The sequence below is a fragment of the Pezoporus wallicus genome, unplaced genomic scaffold (genome assembly GCF_028554395.1).
Source record: "Pezoporus wallicus isolate ANWC-B61680 ecotype Strahan unplaced genomic scaffold, APGP_CSIRO_Pwel_v1 contig_6978, whole genome shotgun sequence".
Classification (NCBI taxonomy): Eukaryota; Metazoa; Chordata; class Aves; order Psittaciformes; family Psittacidae; genus Pezoporus; species Pezoporus wallicus.
This window is the reverse complement of record NW_026637190.1, coordinates 2,084,844-2,110,170: the sequence shown is the minus strand read 5'-3', so window position 1 is coordinate 2,110,170 and position 25,327 is coordinate 2,084,844. Positions and strand designations below refer to the sequence as shown.

Below are 25,327 nucleotides of genomic sequence, written 5' to 3'. Positions count from 1 at the left end.
GGTGATGTTTCCTATGCCCAACATAGGAAACATCATTCTTCATAGTCTGATCCTTTATCGTAGAGCCATAAAATGGTTTGGGTTGGAAAGGACCTTAAGATCATCGAGCTCCAACTCCCTGCCATGGGCAGGGATGCCTCATCTTAGGCCATGCCACCCAAGGCTCTGTCCAACGTCTGGTATCACAGCGCAGTGATGTTTGTGGAGTGTCAGGATGGGCTGAGCAAGGATCGATGCACCAGGCTTCCAGATCCTGAAATCCCTGGCTGTTTCAGGTAGAGCTTGCATAGCTAGTAAATAAACCCCACATGTGGTCCAAGGCAGACAGAAATCCTGCAGTCTCTCTATCTGGCTTTAAAGGATCCTTAAAATCACCTCATTAAAATGATTTGCTATGACATGTATCATCTTCTGTGCAGCCCAAGATTTTTCCTAGTAAGTGTATTAAGTAGATTCAAATGAATTTAGTAACTGTATAGAAAGCCTTACGTGCACCCTATGACCAATGCAGTTTTTGTGAGCATCTTCTGTGGTTTTGGTCCTCTTGGATTCAAATGCAACTGAAACCTGACATGGGATTGATATGTTTGGTACATGCTTATAATTTAGCCATCAGAAGCTGGACTCATCTCCCTAAGTTCCTTCTTATCGTCAATGGAGTTGAATGGCTCAATCCAGTTGACTACAAACATGGATCTAGCCGTGTCCAAGACATCTTATGGGTGTCAGATACCATGCAAAACCTACAGGAGACTCATGATCTCCTGGAGCTCCATCTAAAGGCCAGGAGGTACCCTTGGGCACCATCAATGGCACTGGGTACCCACTCCTCTAATCAGTACAGTCAGTGTGGTTGAGGGCAACCATGCTTGAGGGTATCCATTTTCAGATGAAGGGGATCACTCCATCGACCTTGAAGGGCTGGGCTTGCCTAGTTGTGATGATAACACCAAAGGAGATATCTGCATTAAACAATGCATCTCCCCCTAGAGCTAGGTAAGCCAAATCCCATCCCACAGTTACTTCTGCTTAAATTCCAGGGAATTAAACAGAATTATTCAAATGGCCACAAGATGTCACCACCTCTTCATAGCAGTCTCCTAATGGAGCTATTCATAGGGCAGGGGAAAACCCAACCATCAATGAGCAGCTTCAGCTCTTCTAAGCAGTGCATAGAGAACGAACCGCATGTATGCAAGTATATAAATATGATATCGATCACATAATAGGAGTTTTTATACATACATATTGCCTGTAACACAAAAATGTAAATATATATTCTAAATGTAAACATAGACTCTATAATGTAAATGAAAACAAACTGAGCTAAAAAGGTGTGTGTTTTGAGGTTTCCCCACTTTCCTAGAAAAATGAAACAAGAATTTTCCTGTTAAAAGCTGTGGTTTCTGAGTGTGACTCCTTGCCAGCTTGCTTTGCTTCCAGGAAGAATGGGTTTGCTCTGGAAGAGAATGTTTTCTACACGAAATAAAAGACAGAGCAAGAGAGCTCTCCTGGTTTGGATAGCCTCTACGTCACAGCTGGGAGATGATGTACTCCAACATCCCATGTGTAAATATGTAAATAAGACAAAAGGAGTATGCACGGGAGTAAGCACATTAAGCCTGAGAGCTCAAGCCAATTCTCATCATCTTGGAAAGCAGCTTTTAGATGTTACCACTGTCTGATCCCTGTCTTGGAACACCTGCAGTCCATGTCAAGGGAGTTGTGAATGCTCCATCCCTGACGGTGTTCAAGGCCAGGTTTGACAGAGCCTTGGGTGAGATGGTTTAGTGTGAGGTGGCCCTGCCCATGGCAGGGGGCTGGAACTGGACGACATTAAGGTCCTTTCCAACTCAAACCATTCTATGATTCTAGGATTCTATGTTCTTAGCTTTGCTGAAATATGTTCTCCCTATTTTCCTTTTCCAGCGCAGCACAGCCGACTGGGGGTATGTTGGCGATCTGGTGAGTTTTTTCCTTCCTCCATGGAAAATAATCCTGAGCAAAGGGATTTTCTAGTTAACCATTCTTTGGAAATCAATTCTTTTGTTTGTTCAGGCCCTTGTTTTTACTGCTGGTTGGGTATTAATGTCTTTTCTTTAAACAGAGCACTGTTTGCACAACGCTGTTTGTACAACTGCTCTTGGAGAGAGAAGGGTATGGTAAATATGAAGAAATAAGCATCCAAAGTGATTAGACAAAACCAGTATCTTAATATACCACTTTAATACTGTTCTCCAACTGCCATAGCTTCACCATTTAGGTCAGTAACTAATGCTTCTGGTCTCCTTTATTTAAGACTTCTATTGTAAATGTAAGCTCTCTTCTCCTCAGTATATGGTGTTGAAGATTACTCTGTACCCTTCTATGGTGGATTGCACCAATAGAGGCATTCCAAAATTGCATGGTCAAAAGCAAGGAAAACATTCCAGCTTAATAAATTCTGTCTTTCAGCTGAAGTGTTATAATGAACTACATTGACATGAGTATCCTGTCACAACTGCCAGGTAAAATATGGAGGTGTCCTGAACTTGAGTTCATATCCCATCTAGCTGCCATATTGTAAGGAACAGCAGTTGCATAAAAGGCACTGAGACTATAAAAGGGATTGATACTGCCCTCAAGGGCATCTTTTCTTGCTGTGTCCTAAATTTACAGAGCCGTTTTGTCAATCACAGGTGGAGGACGATGACAAGATAGGCCTCTACAGCTACAAAGTTCAATCCACTATAACATCACGGTTGGCCAACACGATGATCCAAGCCAAAATGGTGAATAACGCAAAACGGCCCCAGCACATAGTGTTTGATGTGCAAGTCCCCAAAGGAGCTTTTATTGACAACTTTACTATGTAAGTAGTGGGCAGGTATCAGCCTTGTGCTCTGGCAGGACTCAGTGGTGAGAGGGAATTGCTTGTAAAAGCAAAACACCTCTTATTTTCCAGTGTAAGTAAATTTAACAGGCTTACTCATAGAAAAGAAGGGTCATGCCATCGTACTGTCTGTCCATCCATCTCTTCCTCTCCAGGAATTACTGGGCCATTGGCCAACTTCATTTGACAAAAGATCAGAAGTCTCAAATAGACCAAGCTCCCACCTCTCCTGTGCAAGCTGGCACCAGATCAAAGGGGAGGGAGGAGAAGACCCAAATTAGAACAGAAAGAAACTAATCTGCTTCAGTATCCATTCAGAGATGCAGCAGCCAGCTTGCTGGTCAGGAGATGTGTCCTGATCCGCGTTCCATAACAGCCATGACATTGGTAACTGCTTGGCCAGCCCAAAGAACAGGGAAAGGGTGAAGGAGGTAAGGGAGGGAAGAACCTCCTTAGAGTACAAGAGTGCTGCTATTTGAAATGAAAAAGCAGGTAGGGAAAAGATAGAGATCTAATGGAAACCAGACTTCATTCCTTTGGGGTTAAACAAGAGCCTTATTATTTCATTTCCCACCAGCTTAGATTTCACCAGTGCTTTCCTAAAGTGAAGAAACAGTCATTGATTGCAAGGCTGTTGCTTTTGCAAGCTGACTGTGCTTTTCTCTCCTAGGGATGTCAATGGTATAACATTTACCAGCCAAATCCGGGAAAAATCTGAAGCCAGGAAAATGTATGCTCAAGCAAAAGCCAAAGGCAAAGCTGCTGGAATAGTAAGGTATAGAGACCTTGGCATATGGGAATTGGATTGAACTTATTCATAGAAGAACTAAGGGTGACCCGTCCCAGGAGGAGGGAGCTCTGGGAAGGAAAATGGGTTGCTATTTAATTATCAAGGACTCAACTTGTGTTTCTGCTTTCAGCTTGATAAAACATGGTGCTAAAGGACAACTGCAGTTCCCTGATGTAGGCCACAGTTAGAATCGGACCCAGCACATGCATAACTCTAAACCAAAATGCAAAGAAGCTCTCTTTCTCATTGTATTTTCTCAAAATAACCCCACAGTTGACTTTTCAGGAGCAATGCCTTGGACATGGAAAACTTCAAAACCGAAGTGAATGTGCCCCCAGGGACAAGGATCCAGTTTGAACTTCACTACCATGAAATGATTCGAAGGAGGCTGAGCTCATATGAGCACATCGTGTCTGTGAAGCCAGGACGCTTGGCAAAGCACATGGAGGTAAAGTAGAGCTGGTCTGTGCAGGCAGCACCCAACGAGTGAGTCCTCGCTGAGAAAGCAGACGAGGTTCCTACAAGTCCCACAGCAGGACACTTCACCTATGGCTCCTTCCTTCCATATGGGCTTGGTACAAACAGGTCACTTGCAAAAGAGAAGCCAGCATTAAACACCTCAACCCAGGAACTATGGTGGCTACAAAAGCGAGGAGCAAATGTGTCCTGCTTCCTCTCGTGCTGACACAGCTGGGTATCCTCCAAATCGAGACTGACTCATGTCAGAACCACTCGGGCAAATAAGCCTTGGCCTATATATACCCTTGTGTAAACTTGCCTTAACTGAAGGAAAACAAATGATATTTGCTATTTATTTGGAACAGTGCTCTTCACAGTAATGCCCGTTCCATAGGATAGTGTCTTATGAGAGCAGATGTTTGCTGAATACAGAGCTGTCTGCCAGAAGATGACTTATCTTATTCCTACCCTCTTTCTTACACTCCTCCAAAGGTGCCCTCTGTCATGCATCAACAGACGCAAGATACAGGGGTAGCTGGACATTTCCATCTGTCCATTCTTATGTGTCTGTTTCATAAATGTCTTCTTGAGCTTGTCGTGGCTTCAGCACAAGCTGCATGTAAAGGTTTGCTGCTCACATTTCCTTGGTGCAGGCTATGATCTGTTTCAAGCCATGTCTTGCCTACTAGTACTCTTACTAACTGTTCAGAAACACAGCTGGAAAAGACCTCACCTCATCTTATTTTCCAAATCACCTTGGCTATCCAAACAAAAGCAAGAATACTCTCTGTCCTGTCAATAGCATGAGTAGAGAGGAAGAGGACTCATCACCTGGTGTTCCTCTTGGCCTCCCAGCCCAAAGCAGCACTGAGGCAGGGTCACTTCACTCTTCTTTTGCGCTTTCAGCATAAGCAATGGTACCACCCTTGCCTCCTCTCCCAGCACTTGCCCCAGGGGATAAGAGAGAGAGGAAAAACGAGCATTTCCACCAAATCTTTTTTATTCTTTTGACATGAACCCCACCATAAATGAGACTGGCCCTACTGGATCGTTCTCAAAGGCAACCCACCCCCAGCTGGAGTTTGGCTGTGGAGGGTTCATAAGATCCTGGTATAACACTGGCAGTGCTCCATACTAAAGGTCCTCTCTTCCTGCCTTTAGGTGGATGTCCGCATCATTGAGCCACAGGGACTTCGCTATGTGCATGTTCCTAATTCACTTGGAGATCATTTTGATGGAATCACCACCATCTCCAAGGGGGAGAAAAAGGTAACAGTCATAGACTAGAAGCAGCATGAAAAGCTTCAGTTTTCACACTTGCTCCAATGCAGCCTTGGCATTTTCTCATACCTGTAAAAATACGGCAAGAAAAACTGTAGTGTCTTCATTACTGATACCTAAATGCATGTACAAGATGCTCAAATCCTACTGTGACAGCAACACAGAAACAGTGTCCATCCACCTCTGTGCAAAGCTTTCGATTTGTTATTCTGAAAGAGCAATGCATTGAGATTGGTGGACGTGGAAAAGGTAAGTGATGAATATCAAGTGGAATAACCATTTTGGAATAACTCCATAATTTCAGTTTGAATTGAGAACATCTGCAGAGGGACTTATTCTAGAACTGCTCTATTGCTTAACATTCTTGTCCTAGTTTTATCCAGCATAGCTCTTGGCTATAAGTAAACCCTCCAACAGTAGAGACATTTGTCTCAAACAGCTTTAAGCAGTGACTCTGGGAGGGTACACTTACATAGACACTCTTACATAGACATTTAATGCAGGATATGAGAATCAGGCACAGAAAGTCTGTCTATAAGGATTCTGGGGAGGGACCCCTCGTTAGGGACTGCAGTGACAGGACAAGGGCTAACGGGTTAAAACTTAAGCAGGGGAAGTTTACATTGGATATAAGGAGGAAGTTCTTTACTTTAAGGGTGGTGAGGCACTGGAATGGGTTGCCCAAGGAAGTTGTGAATGCTCCATCCCTGGTGACGCTCAAGGCCAGGTTGGACAAAGTCTTGGGTGGTATGATTTAGTGTGAGGTGTCCCTGCCCATGGCAGGGGGGTTGGAATTGGATGACCTTAAGGTCCTTTCCAACCCTAACTATTTTGTGATTCTACACTACTACAATAACATATTAGGCAGTATTGTTTGTTGATATCCAAGCTCAGCTTGATGCCACACTCACCTGCATTTCTAGCTTAGCAGGTAATTTCAGAGGTGGTATGTGGCTGTACAATGTCTTATATTCTCAGGAAACTTCAAGTCATCGAGTCAAACCAGAGACACAGAATCATATAATATTTAGGTTTGGAAAGGACCTTAAGATCATCCAGTTCCAACCCCCTGCCATGGGCAGGGACATCTTACACTAAACCATGGCACCCAAGGCTGTGTCCATCCTGGCCTTGAAAATATACATATATCCATTGAGTCTGCATAACCAGTCAGGCAGTGCTCAAGGCCAGGCTGGACAGAGCCTTGGGTAACATGGTCTTGGGTGAGGTGTCCCTGCCCATGGCAGGGGGGTGGAACTGAATGAGCTTAAGGTCCCTTCCAATCCTAACTATTCTATGATGAAAAGGGTTCCTAGTACTCAATTTACAGACAAGCTGAATGCTCTTATTTTGGAAAAGTATTAATTAAAAAGCCATTAAGAATGTTGATAAAATCATACATCATTTAAACCAGTAAAAAACATGACTTACTAGAAACGACAACACACTATTTACTACAAATGGTTTGCACAGCTCTAATTGAAATATTTGGTGCTCTGGATGGGTCATCTCATTTGTTTCACAGTTGCTACCCCTGAATCAGCATGTCCAGGCAAACCTTACTGCCAAAGTCCATTTTCCACTTAAACTAAGAGCACAAATAAAGAAAGAAGAAAAGTGTTCAGTGGAGTAGGATATTTCATGAGCAGATGAACTCCCTCTGTGTCAATGGCCCACCTCTCACACAGCGCCGGACTGACTGGTGACCTCTTCTCATTTCAAGGCTCACGTTTCTTTCAAGCCCACAATGGCTCAACAACGAAAATGCCCCACGTGCTCATCCACAGCAGTAGATGGGAACTTTGTGGTGCAGTACGATGTGAACAGGGAAACCACGGGTGGAGAACTGGAAGTAAGTATTTAACTGGGATGGGAGATCCCTGAATCCAAGAACTGCTAAATAAAATTCATGTTCAGGAGAATAAGCATGAGAAAGAGCTCCATTTCCATTTGAAAGAACAGAGAGATTTTAAGTGGGAAAAATGGATTTATTTAAGTTATGACTAAGACATGGTCCTACTTACAGTCAGGAGCCCATTCCTGCCTTATCCAAAACCCAATGTCTTTTATACCTATCAGCACTCTGATGATTTATTGTTGGATCAGAAGACAGCATCATTGGATGTTGTACCAATACATCATAAGGAGGCAACCAGAACATCACTATTTTTATGTTAACGTGAAGCAGAATTATGGGATTGAATTATTACAGACAGAACAGTCTTACAATGTTTTTCATTCCTTCCTATGCTAAGGCATGGCAGTTGTCTGAGAGGCAGGCTCTGCTTTCCTTGATGAAAAGTAAAGACTATGGACTATAAAAGGTATATAAAGGTATATAAAAGGTACATAAAAAGTACAGAAGGCTACAAAGCTGTGCAGAGCTGAAAGTTAGAATTGGCCCATAAAGAAGAAGAACATTTTCTGCTGTTACTGTCTTGAGTTTTCTGACATCTTTACTACAGCTCACTTCACTGTGATTTCACTTTGCAGATTTTTAATGGCTATTTTATTCACTTCTTTGCTCCGGAAAATCTTGATCCTCTGCCCAAAAACATTTTATTTGTGATAGATGTCAGTGGCTCAATGTGGGGACTGAAAATGAAACAAGTAAGTGTTTGACCTCTATTGCAAAATGAACCTCCTACCAACCTTTGCATGTGCCTTACCACTGAATCCTGCAGCAGGCTGGCAGTCAGAATGACAAGCTCTACTCTCACTGAAATAGGAAAATCCATGGTGAATCAAAGACTTCATGATTTTACTCTTTATTGCGATGCTCCTTCCATGTTTTAAGGAAGAGGTGATGCCATCGGAACACGGATTTTAGCTGTAGATTAAAGTTTTGATTGACAAATGACAAATGCAAAGGTTCTAACCTCCTCTCGTGAATCCTGGGAAAGCCTCAGCAGGGAGAGGCTTTCCCTGCTTTCTGAAAGCTGTGGACATTGCTGGCAGCCTGCTGAAGAGCAGTAAGCGTTGTTTAGACAACGTAGCCCACGAGATGGGGAGGGCAGTGCAAAACACGAGATGATTTACTCTGCAAAAGAAAAGACTTGGAGGGGCATAATCAGCCTCCAAATACGTGAACACTTGTTCTAAAAGGGAAACTCATCAACTGACATTCGTGCCCACCCAGGGTAGAATAAGATGGAATCGGATGGATATACAGGAGAGATTTATATTGGATATTAGGAAAAGCTTTGTACCGCTGAGAGGGGAGTTTGGGAGATTGCCTATCGTGTGTCACTGAGGGTCTTTAAGAACTGGCTAGACAAGCGTTGGTTAGGGATGATCTAGATATACTTGAATTTGTTTTGGAGCACAATACTACTGCCTGGCATATTGCTTCCTTGGGGAAATCGATGCTACACAATTGGATACAGCTTAATTGTCACTTGTTTAAATCACACATCTCCAAACAGATGTTACCCGGCCTGAAATGGCAGCATTGCAGGCAGAGCTAAGCCTCCTGAGCTGATACGAGCAATTCCTATCTCCTGAACCACGTCACACACACTGTTTCTGTCTCTCACCTGCATCAGCAGGAGTTAAGCAAGGATGGGTTGAGTTGAATTCCTGCTAATTGTATTTCTAATGTGATTCTTTGGTGAAAAGTTCAACTTTATGTAAGTGCGAAACAGGAGAGATTTGGATAGCAGATGCTGCTCTGGATTCCAGTACTCATGTTCTTATTCATCAAAGGCATCTCTCTGCCTACAGCCACAAGTTAAGAACATGCTTTCAGCAACAAGAAGCATAAACTCATCTTTCCTTAACTTTCTTCTCAGACCATCGAGGCCATGAAGGCAATACTGAGTGAGCTCCGTGCTGCTGATCAGTTCTCCCTTATCGACTTCAACCACAACGTCCGATGCTGGAGGGATAATTTAGTCTCAGCCACCCCATCGCAGGTTGAAGAAGCTAAGAAGTACATCCAGACAATCCATCCCAACGGGGGTATGAGGTTTTGATTGCAAGGTGCTTGTGGAAGTCAGATATCACAGGAATGGGTACTTCAGACAAGCCTCAGATTGGCAGGGTATTCCTATCAATAAATCTGATCCCTAAGATGGGAAAAGCCTGCCCTGGGTTAAAGGAGAGCAAGGATTCCAGTTTCTTGTTAGGGAATGGGCTGGCATTTCCTTCTACTGATTAAGCCAAGACAGATAGAACATAGACCACCGAACAGCTGCCTTTAATCTGTGTCTATCTCCAGCCTTACGGATCCCAAATATCACAGAATCATAGAATGGTTTGGGTTGGAAGGGACATTAAAGATCATCTAGTTCCAACCCCCCTGTCATAAGCAGGGAGATAAAACAAGGCTGACTCATGCCTTTGTAAAGCAGACCATAAGTAGCCCAATTCCAGCGTATCCATTGGCTGTAAATGGCACACCACACCGTGATAGATGGAGATCAGTGCTGCAGCAAAGACACAAGGGTTATTGATGTGCCTGAGAATGGTCATGTAGCGATTAGGACTTTTCCCCAGGAAAAGGTGGCAGGATCAACAGCCCAACTGAAGTGCATCTACACCAAGGCACGCAGCATGGGTAACAAACAGGGGGAGCTGGGAGCAATGGTGCAGCAGGAAAACTATGACATAATTGCTATCATGGAAACATGGTGGGATGACTGGCACAACTGGAGTGCTGCCATGGATAGCTATAAACTCTTCAGAAGGGACAGGAAAGGAAGGAGAGGAAGCGGGGTAGCCCTCTATGTTAGCGAGTGTTTAGATTGGACTTTGTTGGGTCCTGCATTTGGGCCACAACAACCCCTGCAGACCTGGGGAAAAGTGGCTGGAAAGCTGCTCAGTGCGAAAGGACCAGTGGATGGCTGGCTGAACATGAGCTGCCAGCGTGCCCGGATGGCCAAGAAAGACAAGAGCATCCTGGCTTATATCAGAAATATTGTGGCCAACAGGACCAGGGAAGTGGTCCTCCTTCCTGCAGGTATTTAGAAGGCCTGCAGATGTGGCTTTTGGGGACTTTTTCATTGGTGGACTTGGCAGTGCTGGGTTAACGGTTGGACTTGATTATCTTAAAGGTCTTTTCCAACCTAAACGATTCTATGATCTACTAAATGCCACCTTGGGCAAATTGTCCACATGTTTTGTGCCTTCATCCCTTTTTGATAAATAATGATAGTTCCCTTTTTCAGCCTTACAGCACTTTGGATGCTTCATTTGTAAGTGCTTGGGCTGTTTGTACGGAAGGGGCTTATGATCATTTCAATCTATTGCTCCCTGAAGCGCAGTTGTGTTTATTTGTTCAGTTCTTTGTACACTGATAGTGTGTGGAAGGCTCTCCCAAACATCAGAGCCTTCTGGTGGTGTGGCACCTTCATTTCAAGGAGCTTTCACTGGCAACATAAAAGGTAGAATCAACATGAAGTTATAGACTTGCCCGAGATCATCAGTGTGCTGGGAATAGGATCCACGTTGGATATATGAGTGCCTCATAAGCCTGGCTTTGTTACCCCAAAAGGACTGATAGAATAGGTAACAGACCTGCTCCCATCCAGGAAAGCCATTTTGCAAAGCAGCATTTTATTATCCTGTCTCTGAAGCCACTATTTTTTGCTTTCTTGACAAAGAAATTACTTTGAATATACTGTTTCCCTCATGCTGATTTCTTATTCTATCCCTTCTGGGCACAAGCCAAGCCTTTAGATAGGCTCAATAAATATCTACCTCTTCTTTTCCGATCAAGATAACCAAAGAGCAGGCTGATGCCAGAAAAGAAAGTTTCTTCATGCTCTCATTCAATCATCTGCCTGCAAATGATTTGCCCACAGCAAATAGTTCCCAACACCACAAATGGTCCCACTGGAATTAGTGATGAGGAACGGGTGGGAACACATAAAGATGACAGCCTGGGATGAAAAAAGGAACCACAGTGCAAGCAGATGTGCTGTAAGCATCACATAGGAGGGATTTTGCTGCTTCAGTCTCAGGTCTGGTCCATGCTGATTAATTCCACTAGAATCTCAGAACTCATCTGGATTCAACAAGAAACTCAACAAGAATCAAAACTGTTTTCTTCATTGTGTCTTTGACAGGCACAAATATCAATGAAGCTCTTCTCCGAGCCACATTCATCCTCAACGAAGCCCAGAACTTAGGCATGTTGGACCCTAACTCAGTCTCCATGATTGTATTGGTGTCTGATGGAGACCCGACAGTAGGTAAGGATCCTGCTTTAGGTGAGAAGAAAGAACAGTGGGATTAGCCTGAGAAAAGCACACAGCATGTAGACACTTGACAGTAAGTTAAAAAAGTTCTATTCCACTTTCTTCCAAAGCTTGTGATGCTCTTTTGCCAAGTGCTGTAGGTGCTATGGGGCTTTGCTGGGAAGCTTGGAAAAGATTATGTCATGCAAGTGATCCACTTCTTGCAATTACAGGTGAACAAGTCCGGTAGGAGAGGTAATCACAATAGCCTTAGGAAAAATAGCTTCTTCCAATGATCTTTGCCCACAAAGATCTATGTAGTCCCACAAACAACATCCAAATCAGGAAAATCAAGTAGAAAGCAAGTTAATTCTGACTGTGGTTGGTACAGGTTGAGAGCACTCACTTAGCCAGCCCAGAAGAGGCTGATGTTTAAAAAGTCAGTCCCAATGGTGGCAGAGAACATCTTGAGTATAAGAAACAAGTAAAACCTTTATGGAGATGTCTTAGTCTTCAGAGAGCTTGAAGTAGTAAGCGTGTAAGAAGTCCAGATGTGTTCCAATTACAAACTCCCCAAGAAGTTAATGAGGCCTGGATAGACAAAGAATATGCATTAGATACCAAAAACCAAAGAGTTCAAAGGAAACAATTTCAATAGAACCAATTTGCTAATCTCCATCCAGGAGAAGCTTAAATGTCACTGCAGGTAAAGCAAAAGGAAGACTCAGCACCTGGGTTAGTTGTGCAGGTTAGTTCCCTAAGAGAGAATCAGAAACACTGGAAGAGCATGAATGCGTTTACATGGATGGAGGCTTCTTCCATTGCTCAGATGGATATCGCCCTTTGTGTCCCTCCAAGGTGAGCTAAAGCTGACAACGATCCAGAAGAACGTGAAGCAGAGCATCAAAGATGAGTTCTCTCTCTTCTGCCTTGGCATCGGGTTTGATGTAGATTACGATTTCCTGCAGAGAATCGCAACCGACAACCGCGGCATGGCCCAGAGGATTTTTGGCAATCAGGAGACTTCTGCCCAAATGAAGGTGCATTTCTGGCCCACTGCCTCTGAAACCCTCCCGTTCTGTTCACAGCTCTGCAGCTGGGTAACTCCACAGAGTTCCTGTAGGTTCACAGTGTGGGGCACTAAAAGCATTCTTTCTTTGGGAGAGCCCTGCAAGATGGCAATCAGGTATCAGCTCAAGGGCTGCTGGTTACAAGGTTTGCAGCCGTAATACACACTTTACTTCTCTGTGTAGCATTTCTGTTCTATAAAACAGTCCTAACCATAAAAAGGATGATTTTCTGAATTAAAATTAAGGCCTGGATTTTACCTGAGGCTGCTTCAGCACTAGAAAAAAAAAAAGCCTGGCTATGAATGCTGAATGATAATCCAAACTTTTCCGGAGTAAGAAAAGGTTCAATTCTAGGAGGCTCTGGCTCCAAATCTGAGCAGCAATTACTGATGAGCAAACTCTCTCATCCTTATTCTGTTTCTCTTCACTGGCATCAGCCCCTATGCAGGTTTCTCCTACTTCTTTCCCAGCACATGTATGACAGGACACAGTACACGGTGCTCTGCCAAACAGCAGCTCTGAGAGTGGAGCCCCTCAGTATGAGACAGCCTCCACCCATAGTATTATTTGGTACCTGTTTTCCCTCCCTGGTCTCATATGTAAAACCCAGCTGTGCACACACCCCAATTCACATCAGCCAGGCACAAGAGAAAAGGGAGGACCCTCTGCAGCAGAGAACTGAATACAAGTGAGACACAGGTCTAGTTTTGGGCAAGAATTAGGCAGAAAGCAGCTGCATGTCTTGCACAGTAGCCAAGAGCTGACCAACCTGATAATAGAGTCAGGCCCATATTCACTTGTGTTCAAGCCTTATAGATCTCGGAAGAACACAGCCCGTGGGCTCTGACCATCCTTTGACTTCCACCAGATCTTTTGGATTGGACCAGATCCCCTTGCTATACCCTCTTGCAAGTGTACTAAGGTCCAAGTATAAAGAAGTCTGTATTCTCGGGAGCCAGGAGAGCCCCACTTGCCCATCAGGGCTCCAGGTTTTGTCACCTGCTGTCCCTTCAGTAAGTGGTGCACGTGGGAGGGTTGTGCTGGGTACAACAGACTCACTTCACTTCTGTCTCCTTCCACCCCAGAACTTCTACAACCAGGTCTCCACCCCACTCTTGAAGAAGATTCAGTTCAACTACCCCCAGGAGTCAGTGTCAGACGTCACCCAGAGCAGCTTCCACAACTACTTTGGTGGCTCAGAGATAGTTGTGGCTGGGAAGGTGGACACAGAAAACCTGCAGCACTTGGAAAGCATTGTCACAGCGACCGCGGTGAGCGGAGGTGTCCGTGGGTTACCTGCTCCTGGGCTTTGGGCTGGTTCATTCATTCCTGTGTCCTCCTTGCTGGAGGTTGGTTGTCCATTTGGGTTCCGGGTGGGAGCATCAGGAAACTCATGGGATGTTTGTCCACCAGTGTCTCACAATAACTTCAAGTACATCAGTGAATAGTTGCTACCTGCAACCTGCAGCCTGCCAGAGGAACTTCCTTCTAATATATGAGCCATACTAAACTCAATTGCAAACCAGACCAAGACTATGGAGTCCTCCCTTCATGCTTTGTGAAGGCTTATGGTTGATCCCCAAGCAAGGCTCCTTTCATGGCTGAACATCCCACTCCTGGGGAGCTCAAGCTGGTGGATCTACATTGCATCAAGTCCTAGCGCTGTGCTTTTATGCTCTGTCTTGTGGCATGTGTGATGAGACCTTTCCCATGTTTTCAGGGCTGCTTTTCAAGGTGGAGTGAGGTGGGGTGGGAATCCTACATCCAGATCCCTCTTTCTGAGGAGGAACCAAAATATCCGCACTCCTACAGGGCTTAGGAGATGCCATTTGGTAGGAAAAAAACCAAACACGTTCAATATCCTGACAAAACATGGAGCAGTCCACGGCTCTGCAGGAAAAAGTGGAATTTGGTTCCTGTTCCTCAATAGCAATTGGGTGTGAAAAGGTCTGGGGGGGGGAGAGCAGAGCTCTGTTCTTTTGGCAGGTGGTAGGACCCTCTTTGGGTACTGCTGACGGCTCCTTCACCTATTTTACTCCACTGTCACATAAGTGCCTTTAACAGAAGACCCTCTTGTACCGCCCCCCTCCCCATGGCACTCAGGCCAACAGTGCTGGGACTTTCTGATCTAGAAGCAACCTGGGCAGAGCCAGAGGGTGTCCTTAATGCCATCGTGCTAGAAGGAGAACTCAAGGCTACCACATTCTCCTGGCTCACTCTCCATCATCTTTATCACCCATTAATTGCACAGGCGAATGCAGAGCTAGTCATGGAAACCCTGCGAGATGTTGAGGAGCTGGATGGCTTCATGAAGAAAGACAAATACGCAGACCCTGACTTCACTAGGAAGCTGTGGGCCTATCTGACTGTCAACCAGATGCTGGCAGAGAGGTGAGGAGAAATGTGGTCTGTGATGGGAAGCAAGAGAAGCTTGAGAGTAATATGGTTCTTTCTGAGACCACAGCCATGAGGTGTTCCACAACCATCAGGGTTTCCAATGGGGAAGGTGAATACATGGAAATAAAGGTAGGTGATGCCTTCAGGCACATTCCTCCTATCAGCACTCACAGATATCAGGGAACAGAGTTTGGGAACGGTTAAGTAGAGGAATAAGGGACTGACAGACCTGGCCGTGGGGCTGAGTGAATGAAACTAATGGGAAATTTGCCTCATGGAGCCTGAGTAAAAACTATGCAGCAGTTCAGGATGAATGTCCTCTGAAGCAGAAAGAGTTCTGCTGAGACCAGGAGATGAACTGGGCTTCTCTGAGTCCAGGCCAAAGCCCACAGAAGCCAAAAATGGTCTTCTTATGGAGAGTGCATTCACACAGGCCATCAGCCTTTCCTTCTTGCAACACCATCAGTTTGGCTCTGGGAGCACTCTGCGGAGCAGCTGCCCCATAGAGCTGCTAACCATGCCTTCTGTTTCATTTTCCATCCAGAAACACAGCCCCCACTGCAGCTTTGAAGAGAAACATCACCAAATCCATCCTACAGATGTCTCTTGACCATCATATTGTTACCCCCTTCACAGCTATGCTGATAGAGAACGCCGAGAAGGATGAGATAATGCTGGCAGACCAGCCCAAAGACCCCAGGAGGGGCTGCTGCCCAGGTCAGTGTCTCTGTTTGTTACTCAGCCTCTCATTTTGGCTTTGTTCTTCTACAGTTGGAAGAGCATCTATGCTCATTGGTCACTCCAGGTATTCGGGCTTATACAGTAGCCTGTGTTTTCAATGAAAGCTGACTGTATCTTCAGACAGTTTGAGAGCACCCTGTTACACAAGTGCATTTTGGAGCCTTTGGCTTCAGTGAGGACTGAATGTGACAACACTGCAATGATGAGGTTTCCAATTAGTCTACAATGTCACAAGCTGTACGTCTTCTTAGGGGACAGATGTGTCTAGTTCCCTGTAGAATTGACTAAACAATATTTTAGCATCACTTTTAAGCCTCAGAAGCTTCCTAAGATTGTTATAAATCAGCCAGGAGGACACGGGGAATCTGAGCTGTCGGAACAAGAGAGTCCCTTATTAATTAACTTCTGTATTTAAATCCATTACTTCAATACATGTTCCAAGGTCCCTGTTACACAGCCTCATGTCCAGCCAAAAGAGGCGGGGTTGGCTGCTCCAGTAGAGTCAGTCTCAAAGCAATAGCTGTTGACATCTGTGGGCGTTCAGCATATCCCAAGTCACCCCTGCACGGCCACGTGCTTCCGACGGAGCCCAACAGCAGCTGCTCTGCACCCTCACAAGTCAAGGGTTTCAAAAAGCACAACTGTTGTTATCAAGAGAGCACTGACAGCGTGATGCAAAGAAAGTAAAAGATGAGCTTCAACAACCGCGTGTAGTGAAGTAAAACCCATTTATAAATGGGAGAGTTTACAAGTGGCTCTGAAGGAAAGAAGCAACTTCACAGCAGTGAGCAACATCGTCCCTCCATCATTTCGCACTGGAAACGAACCTCCACGCACGTGCTGCATTCCCACACCTCCAGCTCCTGGATAACTCCAATAATGGCCTGATTCTGGCTCAATGAAACGGGGTTCTGATGTCTGCCAATTGGTATTTTTAGGTTTATTTGTTCTTCATTTTTAAAGTCTGCAGCTGGGACCCAAAGAGAAATGAAGTCATTTCTACCACATGCTACCACCCACAGCCACCAAATCACTCAGCACAGAAATAGCATGTGTTGCAGTCATGTATAATGAATTCATGACAGTGGCACCAGCTGACTAATTCAGGCCATAATTATCCTGATTTAGATGATGTAGAGGATTTGAGTAATTTTAATATAGGTTCTTGTGTCTTTGTGTTTGATGGAATAGTCAAAACTTAACAACACTGAAATCAGGGTCAAGGCATCTGTGGATTTCGGGGACAGTGGGACACGTCTCTTGAAGCTTAGCAGAGGACAGAGATTGTAAAAGCAATATCAAAGTAAGTCTGTGCTTAGGATTGTGCAGTACATGGACTGTACCAAAAAGCTGGCATATACAAGGCATGGAATGGGTAATCTGAAAGAGGTTTTCCTGCCTGTCCTCATGCAACTCCCATAAGAGCTGCACTGTCTTCATAGCCAGAGAACGCACCTTCCACTGAAATCACTTACTTCTCAAAGGACTAAATGTTCTTTATCATGCCAGACACTGTGCATGGGAGAGCTTCATGCATAATAGTCTGTGAAATTCATCTGACGTGGAAAATCAGAAGTCTCTGTGCAGGGTTTGGTTCCTGTACTATCTACACTGAATTCACACCTAACTGTGCTGATGGAAACAACACTGCCTATGGCTTCAATTAGGGCTTCAAGAAAGAAGATGCCAACAGAGATTTGGATCCAGCTGTGCAATCTTCTGTCCTGCTGCTGTCCCCCAGCTCCTTTTTCCCCTTACTCCTCTTCAGAGCAGGGCCAGCAGATGTGAATACATGCCCTGCTTCAGCTCTTCTTGCTTCCAGCCCAACATATGAAACAAACCAAGTTCAATGGAGCACTGAAGATCATCTTGTTTTACGAACTAAGTGGAAGAGAGAATACACTGCATTCTCCTGCCTCCATCACGGCAAAGGCAGGATGACTCTAGCAGGAGGGGACACGTTAAGGGATGGTATAGTAAATGCTTGCACTTATTTGCAGCTTTATTGATGGGGTCATCCTAGGGCATGCAGAAAGAGTCCTGCATAGCTTATGGCTAGCTCAACTGCCCTAGCAAGTCATATATCTCTGATGGAGGCGGTGGGGTAAATGCATCCCAACTTCCTCACACACATCTGTCTGTTGTAAAGAGTTTTGTGCCTTCTTTACATTGGTGTAACATGAGGCTCTGATCTACAGCACTGCTTTAAACATTACACTATTAAATGTGTCAGCAAGAACAAAAACCTACTTACGACTCTCCTTCAACAGGTACTTTAGGATTAACTCCAAATGCACCCAATAACAACAAAGGTATCCCCCCCTGGGCCAACGTCACAGCTGTACCAGTCAGCTTCATGCCTGAGCAAAGGAGTCCTCCAGTGTCCTCTCTGAGAATAAACAGGGGTAAGAGCTACAGTATTTCTCTGCAGAGAAACACCAGAGAGCATCGTTCATCACCCGATACACAAATAAAAGTGATAGAACCAAAGCTACTGGTTACTTTCGGAACTTCAGGTTCTGTGGCAAGATGCCAAGCACAGTAACGATGGAGGAGCCCGTCAATTGTCTTAATTTTTCCTGCTGAGCTTGCTGGATTCGTGTAAAAGCCGTATCTTCATTTAGGGGGTTAGTCTGCAAGAGAATAAACGCACTGCTGTGACTAGCTGCTAAAGCTACTTCACTGCTATTGCAGAGGACATCAGTGTGAAGGGTCCTTGACAGAGCCTCTGCTAACATCCAGCACCCAAGGAGCCAGCTTTTCTTTATGAAGTACTGAGTCATTTTGACTCTGAATATGTGAACCTGCAAAGTATGCTCTGAGATACAAGCATGAGACTTAGCTTAGATCCTAGAGGGGAGACTGAGCTGAGCTCTTAGGCAGAAGCTCTTCCCTGGGAGGGTGCTGAGGCGCTGGCACAGGGTGCCCAGAGAAGCTGTGGCTGCCCCATCCCTGGCAGTGTTCAAGGCCAGGTTGGACACAGGGGCTTGGAGCAAGCTGCTCCAGTGGAAGGGGTCCCTGCCCATGGCAGGGATTGGGAATGGAGGAGCTTTGAGGTCCTTTCCAGCCCAAACCATGCTCTGATTCCAATAGGATCCCAGCGTCTCCACCTTCTGCTGCATGCTGCCCTGCAGCTGAGGCTGTCAACTGAGCCCTCACTCAGCTTCTCTGCAGTAGCAGAGCTCTTGTGACGCTCCCCCCGTTGTGAATTACAGATGAATGTTCTGTGGTCCATAAAAACCTCCGAACGCCGGTGGCTGAGGGACCCTGCACCGGTTAGTGCCTGCTGAAACAAACCAGCTGTGAGAGCCAGCGCCTGTAAAAGCGGTGTAACTGCAGTGACCGTGGGGCTCTGCCTGTGTGCAGAGCTGGGTAGTTACATAGCCACCAAAGAGCTATCAAACTCCCCCTCGGCATAGCTCAGGGGTTAATCTAAGGGTTTGGTTAGTCGAGAAACTGCCTGGAGAAGAAGGTGAGCAAGGCAAAGTTACCTGTCCACTAATACGTGTATTTGGTACTGTATTTCTGTCCCTGGAACTGTTGATCGGGACAGGCCTGGACAGCACCTTCAGGAAGATCAAGCATGAGGAAAGAATAAGGAAAAATTATTGAGGGCTATGTTCAAGAGGCTTCGTGTATTTAAAAGATACAAGACATTCAAAAGCTCCTTCACCCTTGGAGGGCACCCACCCCACTGCCTCCTGCAAAGTCATTCCTGGTCAAGGGCCTAGGGTTTGTCTAGTGCATGGAAGGAGTTAAAGAGGTCCAAAAGATGAGGAAGAGCACTGATTGAATGGAAGCTGGATTGGCTATTCCCATAGGCAACACTAAGTACGGGCAGGGACTGTATCCCCCAGAGGAGCTGATAGTCAGCCTGTATCTTTACCCAACATCTGTATGGTTGTATGGACTTGTAATGCATCTGAGAGCTTCTTAGTTTGAGGCAGTGATGTGATGTCCTGGCAGTGTGTCACTTCTAGGAACAGACAACAGATGGGCATGGGAGGGTGGATGTTATTGAACAGAGGTGTCACCCAAATCAATCCTGCTTTCCATGCCTTAGGTCCTGCCCCGGATGTAAGCCTCAAATATGTGTCCCTGTCCCGTCTGTCTGGTGTCCAGATGGGGCCTTGGTCTCACCTGGAGGCTGGTTTCCATCATGAAGAGATAAAGTTTGGCTTCTATAACTCCAGGTTGAGCCTATGGCACCCTGATGTGCAGCTGACCAGTTTAAACCACTGGTGCTCCTCAAGCCAATGCTATGTCCTTTCCTTAAACAGAAGTATATGAAGAGAAAGCATCTGAGGGGCTTTGGTGAGGAGCACCTAAGAACTCCCTCAGCTACTGCAGGGGTAGAAAGAGCCCTTGTCCTCACTGAGGAGTCCCAAAAAGTGCTTAAAATCCTCCAGGGAAAGTGTCTCAGTCTTTGTGTGCTGCACCAGGCAGGTCTGTGCTGCTGCTCATGCTTGTTTCTTTCCCATATTTCAGTGGACAATGACCCCCATTTCATCATACACCTGCCCAAGAGCCAAAGGAACGTCTGCTTCAACATCAACTCAGAGCCCGGAAAGATCCTGAGCTTGGTTTCTGATCCTGGTACCGGTAAGGGAAGATAACATGCTTTATTTGACAGCACTTTTCCCTCACAGGTCTGAGAGGGTTCAGAGGGAGCAGGGAAAGGCCGAGAGGGAAGAGCCTGTGCTCACAGGAGCATGGCCAGCAGGCTTAGGGAAGTGCCGGTTTCGCTCCACATCTGGAGTATCATGCCCAGTTTGAGGCTTGTCAGTACAAGAAAGCTGTTGACAAACTGGGTCAAATTGAGTGGTGGCCACCAAGATGAGATGATTATGGGGCCGGAGCACAGGACATGGAGGGAGAGGCTGCGTTTGGTCACTGGGTTTAGCCAATCTTGTTGCTCTCTACAACCACCTAATCAGAAGGTAAAGATGGAGCTGAACACATCTCCAAGATTCATAACTAAAAGACAAGAGGCAACAGACACAAGCTGCACAGTGAAACTGAAAGCAGGAGTGAGCTATGAGGGAAAACTTTTTCACACTGAGGATGGCCAAACACTGGTAAAGAAACCAAGATGGGTGGGGAAATCTCCACAATGGGTGAGGATTTCTCTTTTCTCTTCTCTTCTCTTCTCTTCTCTTCTCTTCTCTTCTCTTCTCTTCTCTTCTCTTCTCTTCTCTTCTCCTCTCCTCTCCTCTTCTCTCCTTTTCTCCTTTTCTCCTTTTCTCCTTTTCTTTCTCCTTTTCTCCTCACTTCTTCTCCTCTCTCCTCTCCTCTCCTCTCCTCTTCTCTCCTCTCCTCTTCTCTCGCCTTTTCTCTCCTCTCCTCTCCTCTCCTCTCCTCTCCTCTCCTCTCCTCTCCTCTCCATTTATGCATCTTTTTAAAGGAGTAGATGGGTACAAAGAAAATAAAACTGGATGCATCCCTAGTGGCAGGGAATAAAAATGTGTAAGTGTAATCCCAAAGGAATCCAAGGGAATCAGCCTCTTCTCCTCAGAGGGCTTTACCTATCAGTATTTCGTTCTGGAATACAAGTGAAGAGCAATGAGTATTTGGAAGCAGGTTAATGAGTATTTGGAGCACATGCAATTGGAGCAATGAGTATTTGGAGATGTGGTACCATTCCTCCACCGCTCCGCGCTCTTCACACACAGCAATAAGCAGAAGCATATAAGAGAGCAGTTTCACATAAGCAATGGCTTATGAATCAGCCCATAGTGCACTAGACCTAACACCAGTTCCCACCAGGCTGACACGCTAAAGGGATGAGCAGTAGCATCAGGAGGGGCTATAATAAATTACTCTCTTCTCTTGGCTGGCAAGATGACAAAAACAGGGGGCCAGAGGGGTTCCTGTTTCTGCTGATCCCATGGAACTCCAAGTCTCTAAGGGGTGTTCCAAGATTTAGGCATCGTCTTCCCTGCTCTTCACAGGAGTGGTGGTCAATGGGCAGATCGTCGGGGCCAAGAGAACGGAGAATAAGAAACTCAACACGTACTTTGGCAAAATCGGGTTTTACTTCAAGAAGAAAGGCCTGAAAGTGGAGATCACCACAGAAACGATCACGCTGAAAGACGGATCTTACAGCATCACACTGAGCTGGGCCGACACAGGCCACATCATTCGGAAGCAGTGAGTTGCTGAGCACTCCTAAGGGAACCATTGGCAGCATCGGACTGACCCAGCTGCGGGTGGGATCCAGGTCACAGAGATCCTGCATACGGGCACGTGAATCGTAGCTACATGTCTGAGCTCTCATCATCACTACTGAAATCAGGCAGCAGGGCCAAGAGAGCCATTCTGTCAACCAGACATGAGTAAAAAGAGCCCAATTTGTCTCCCTACCGCTGACTGCTTCAGCTAAGAACAGGATTCAGGTGCCTCAGCAAAGCATCTCGTGTTATCTGAGATACCTCCAGGGTTCCAGTATCTGAAAGGGGCTGCAAGGATGCTGGGGAGGGACTCCTTATAAGGGACTGCAGTGATAGGACAAAGGGTGATGGGTTCAGCCTTAAACAGGGGAAGTTCAGGTTAGATATAAGGAAGAAGTTCTTCACTGTGAGAGTGCTGAGGCACTGGTATAGGCTGCTCAGAGAAGTTGTGAATGCTCCATCCCTGGCAGTGTGGGCAGTGGGCACTATTCCCAAGGCTGGGGGGTTTGATGGACCCTCTGTCATATCTGCCAACCCCAATCAGTTGTTTTGGATGCCCAAGAGCATCTCAAGGAGCCGGAGAGCTCAGGTGTGACTGAGCCCTTCCTTTGGTTGACCTTTCAGGCTGCTCATATCTGTGAAGAGAGAAAACAACGTTACGATCAGCGTGGGTGAGGAGATGTCCTTCATGGTCCTGCTGCACCGTGTGTGGAAGTATCACCCCGTGAACGTTGACTTCCTGGGAATCTACATTCCCCCTGAGAACCAGTTCTCACCTGAAACCCACGGGCTCATAGGTCAGGGATGGAGGATGGGAGGTGGGAATGGTGGGGCACTGGGGAGGGAGCTTGGCAGATCCTTGGGTGACTTCGTTGGTGTCTGTCTCCTGATGGGGAAGGTGTGGAAAGGATTCAAATAGGAAATGGGGGAGTCCTACAGGAAGCCCCAAGGATGCTGTAGAACATCACAGACCAGGAGAGAATTCCTCATCCCGTCCAGGGAGGGTGTTTTCAATGGCCTGCCCAGGCTTGGTGACACTGTGACAGGGCTTTCCCAGCCTAAAAAGGCTGAAACAACCCCCTCAAACCTTCCTCCTGAGCAGCTTTACATACAAGCATCCGGATCTGTCTTTTCCAGCAAGGCTGTAAAACAAAAGCAAGGGCTCAGCCCAGAGGGAAGTCAGCCCCTGAGCCCTGGTGGCCCAGTGCCCTGTGATCCATGCAGGGTAATGTCCTGGGTTCAGCAGATGCTTTGCCTCCTGCAGCTACTTTGGTTTCCCACAGCAGCTTACGCAGGAGCCTCCAGGGCTGTGAGGGGCAGAGAGCTCTAAACCTCTCTTTGATCAGGTCAGTTTGCGTCTGAACCAGAAGTGTCCATCCACCACCAAACCCCTGGGCAACCGCCAGAGAAACCACAAGCCATCATGGAAGTGAAAGGCAACAAGCTCACTGTGACCAGGTAGGAATAATGTGCTTTACTGCTCTCCTAAATCTGACCTGTTTTGAGGACATCAGTGACTGCAGGCTTGTTACATCTCAAGGATTTTGGGGGAAAGATATCCCTGTTTTCCCTTTGCTGATAATCTGGTTTTAGTGGTTGCCAAAACTTGGGATAAGTTGGGTTCTTGTGCATGAACTGTGCTGTTCTCATAGCTGCCCAGTGCCTGACCTTGCGTAGGCCCTATAAAAGCACCTGAGACGCCAACAGAAGGCCCCATACCCACAGCTGTATGCATGTGCATGGGGTCTGTACACATATTGTATACAGAACTGTGAATCCATTGTATTGTGTGGCTGTTTCCACCTCCCGGTGGTGGAAGACACAGAGCTCACCCCTTTAGCAGGGCAATGCTGGGTTACTGATGCCCAACTGTCTTCTTGTCGGGCAGCGACCTTCACTTTGGGTGTCCTCTTCCCCACAGGGGGCTGCAGAAGGACTACAGGACAGACCGCGTGGCTGGGACCGAGGTGCAGTGCTGGTTTGTGCACAACAGTGGGAAGGGGTTCATAGACGGCCACTACAGAGATTACCTGGTCCCGCACCTGTACAGCTTCCTGAAGAGACCCTGAGCGCTCCGCCACGGAACCAGTTTGTTACAAACGTTCTTATCTGCTCCTTCATGCCCAAACGCCTCTTCTGAACAGCAGCTCTCGGGCTGGATCGACAGGAGGTGACTTCACCACCTTTTGCTTTATAAATGATCAGCTTTCCAACGCCACGGAACGCCCTTTTCTGGTCAAAACCATAATAAAGCGACGTGCTGGGTTGTAGCAGGTATCTTGCTCTCCATGTGTCTGATTTAACAGGCTAATAGTCCATTAATATTCCATTAAAAACTCAAGCTATTTTGTAATACGTGTTTCAGAGCAGACTTGAACTGCATTGTGGTTACTGCAGGGTAACACACAGGACCTGATTTAGTACTTTAGAACACCTCTGCTCGTTCAGACTGCTGGGAGAACCTAAGTACATACACTGCTGGGCTGGGCAAAAAGGAGGATGTGCATTAGGTGTGAAGGAAAATCAACAGAAAAGGAACACGGGCCCTGCAATGAGCACGGTGAGGAGTCTCCTGTCATTAAGAATGGGTTACCCTGTGGTGAGAAACGTCCTTGGAACAACAGCAGCCCTGTGGAGAAGGACTTGGGGGTGTTGGTTGATGAGAAACTGAACATGAGCCAGCTTCAGTGTGTGCTTGAGCCCAGAACCCCCCCGTGTGCTGGGCTGCACCCCCAGAGTGTGAGCAGCAGCTCAGGGAGGGGATCCTGCCCCTCTGCTGTGCTCTGGGGAGAGCTCCCCTGCAGTCCTGATCCAGCTCTGGGGCAGCAGCACGGGAGGGACGTGGAGCTGTTGGAGTGAGGCCAGAGGAGGCCATGGAGATGCTGCGAGGGCTGGAGCAGCTCTGCTCTGGAGCCAGGCTGAGAGAGCTGGGCTGGGGCAGCCTGGAGAAGAGAAGGCTCCTGAAGGGGAGACCTGAGAGCAGCTCCAGTGCCTGAAGGGGCTGCAGGAAACCTGGAGAGGGGCTTGGGACAAGGGCCTGTAGGGCCAGGCCAAGGGGAATGGCTTTAACCTGCCCGAGGGGAGACTGAGATGAGCTCTTAGGCAGAAGCTCTTCCCTGTGAGGGTGCTGAGGCGCTGGCACAGGGTGCCCAGAGAAGCTGTGGCTGCCCCATCCCTGGCAGTGTTCAAGGGCAGGTTGGACACAGGGGCTTGGAGCAAGCTGCTCCAGTGGAAGGGGTCCCTGCCCGTGGCAGGGGTTGAAGCTGGAGGAGCTTTAAGGTCCCTTCTGACCCAAACTGCTCTGTGGTTCTATGACTCCTTCACAAACAAGGCAGTGGCCAGCCAGGCACTTCACTGTGCTCAACAGG

The 25,327-nt window shown here is 46.6% G+C and overlaps 1 protein-coding gene across 1 annotated transcript in view; it reads left to right on the top strand.

Annotated features, from left to right (window-relative positions):
* The window catches only part of ITIH2 (inter-alpha-trypsin inhibitor heavy chain 2), a 28,991-nt gene extending 4,755 nt beyond the window's left edge, over positions 1-24,236 (top strand). The window contains exons 3-21 of the mRNA XM_057403786.1: positions 1,930-1,965; positions 2,679-2,851; positions 3,543-3,647; positions 3,948-4,110; positions 5,283-5,390; positions 7,126-7,254; positions 7,896-8,012; positions 9,194-9,362; positions 11,471-11,596; positions 12,440-12,621; positions 13,737-13,922; positions 14,903-15,042; positions 15,593-15,765; positions 18,060-18,194; positions 20,278-20,391; positions 21,741-21,939; positions 22,584-22,756; positions 23,306-23,417; positions 23,881-24,236. Coding sequence (XP_057259769.1) covers positions 1,930-1,965; positions 2,679-2,851; positions 3,543-3,647; positions 3,948-4,110; positions 5,283-5,390; positions 7,126-7,254; positions 7,896-8,012; positions 9,194-9,362; positions 11,471-11,596; positions 12,440-12,621; positions 13,737-13,922; positions 14,903-15,042; positions 15,593-15,765; positions 18,060-18,194; positions 20,278-20,391; positions 21,741-21,939; positions 22,584-22,756; positions 23,306-23,417; positions 23,881-24,028 — 2,688 coding nt within the window. The 3' untranslated portion in view covers positions 24,029-24,236. The remainder of the gene's footprint in view (positions 1-1,929; positions 1,966-2,678; positions 2,852-3,542; positions 3,648-3,947; positions 4,111-5,282; positions 5,391-7,125; positions 7,255-7,895; positions 8,013-9,193; positions 9,363-11,470; positions 11,597-12,439; positions 12,622-13,736; positions 13,923-14,902; positions 15,043-15,592; positions 15,766-18,059; positions 18,195-20,277; positions 20,392-21,740; positions 21,940-22,583; positions 22,757-23,305; positions 23,418-23,880) is intronic.
* The last annotated feature ends 1,091 nt before the right edge of the window (positions 24,237-25,327 follow it).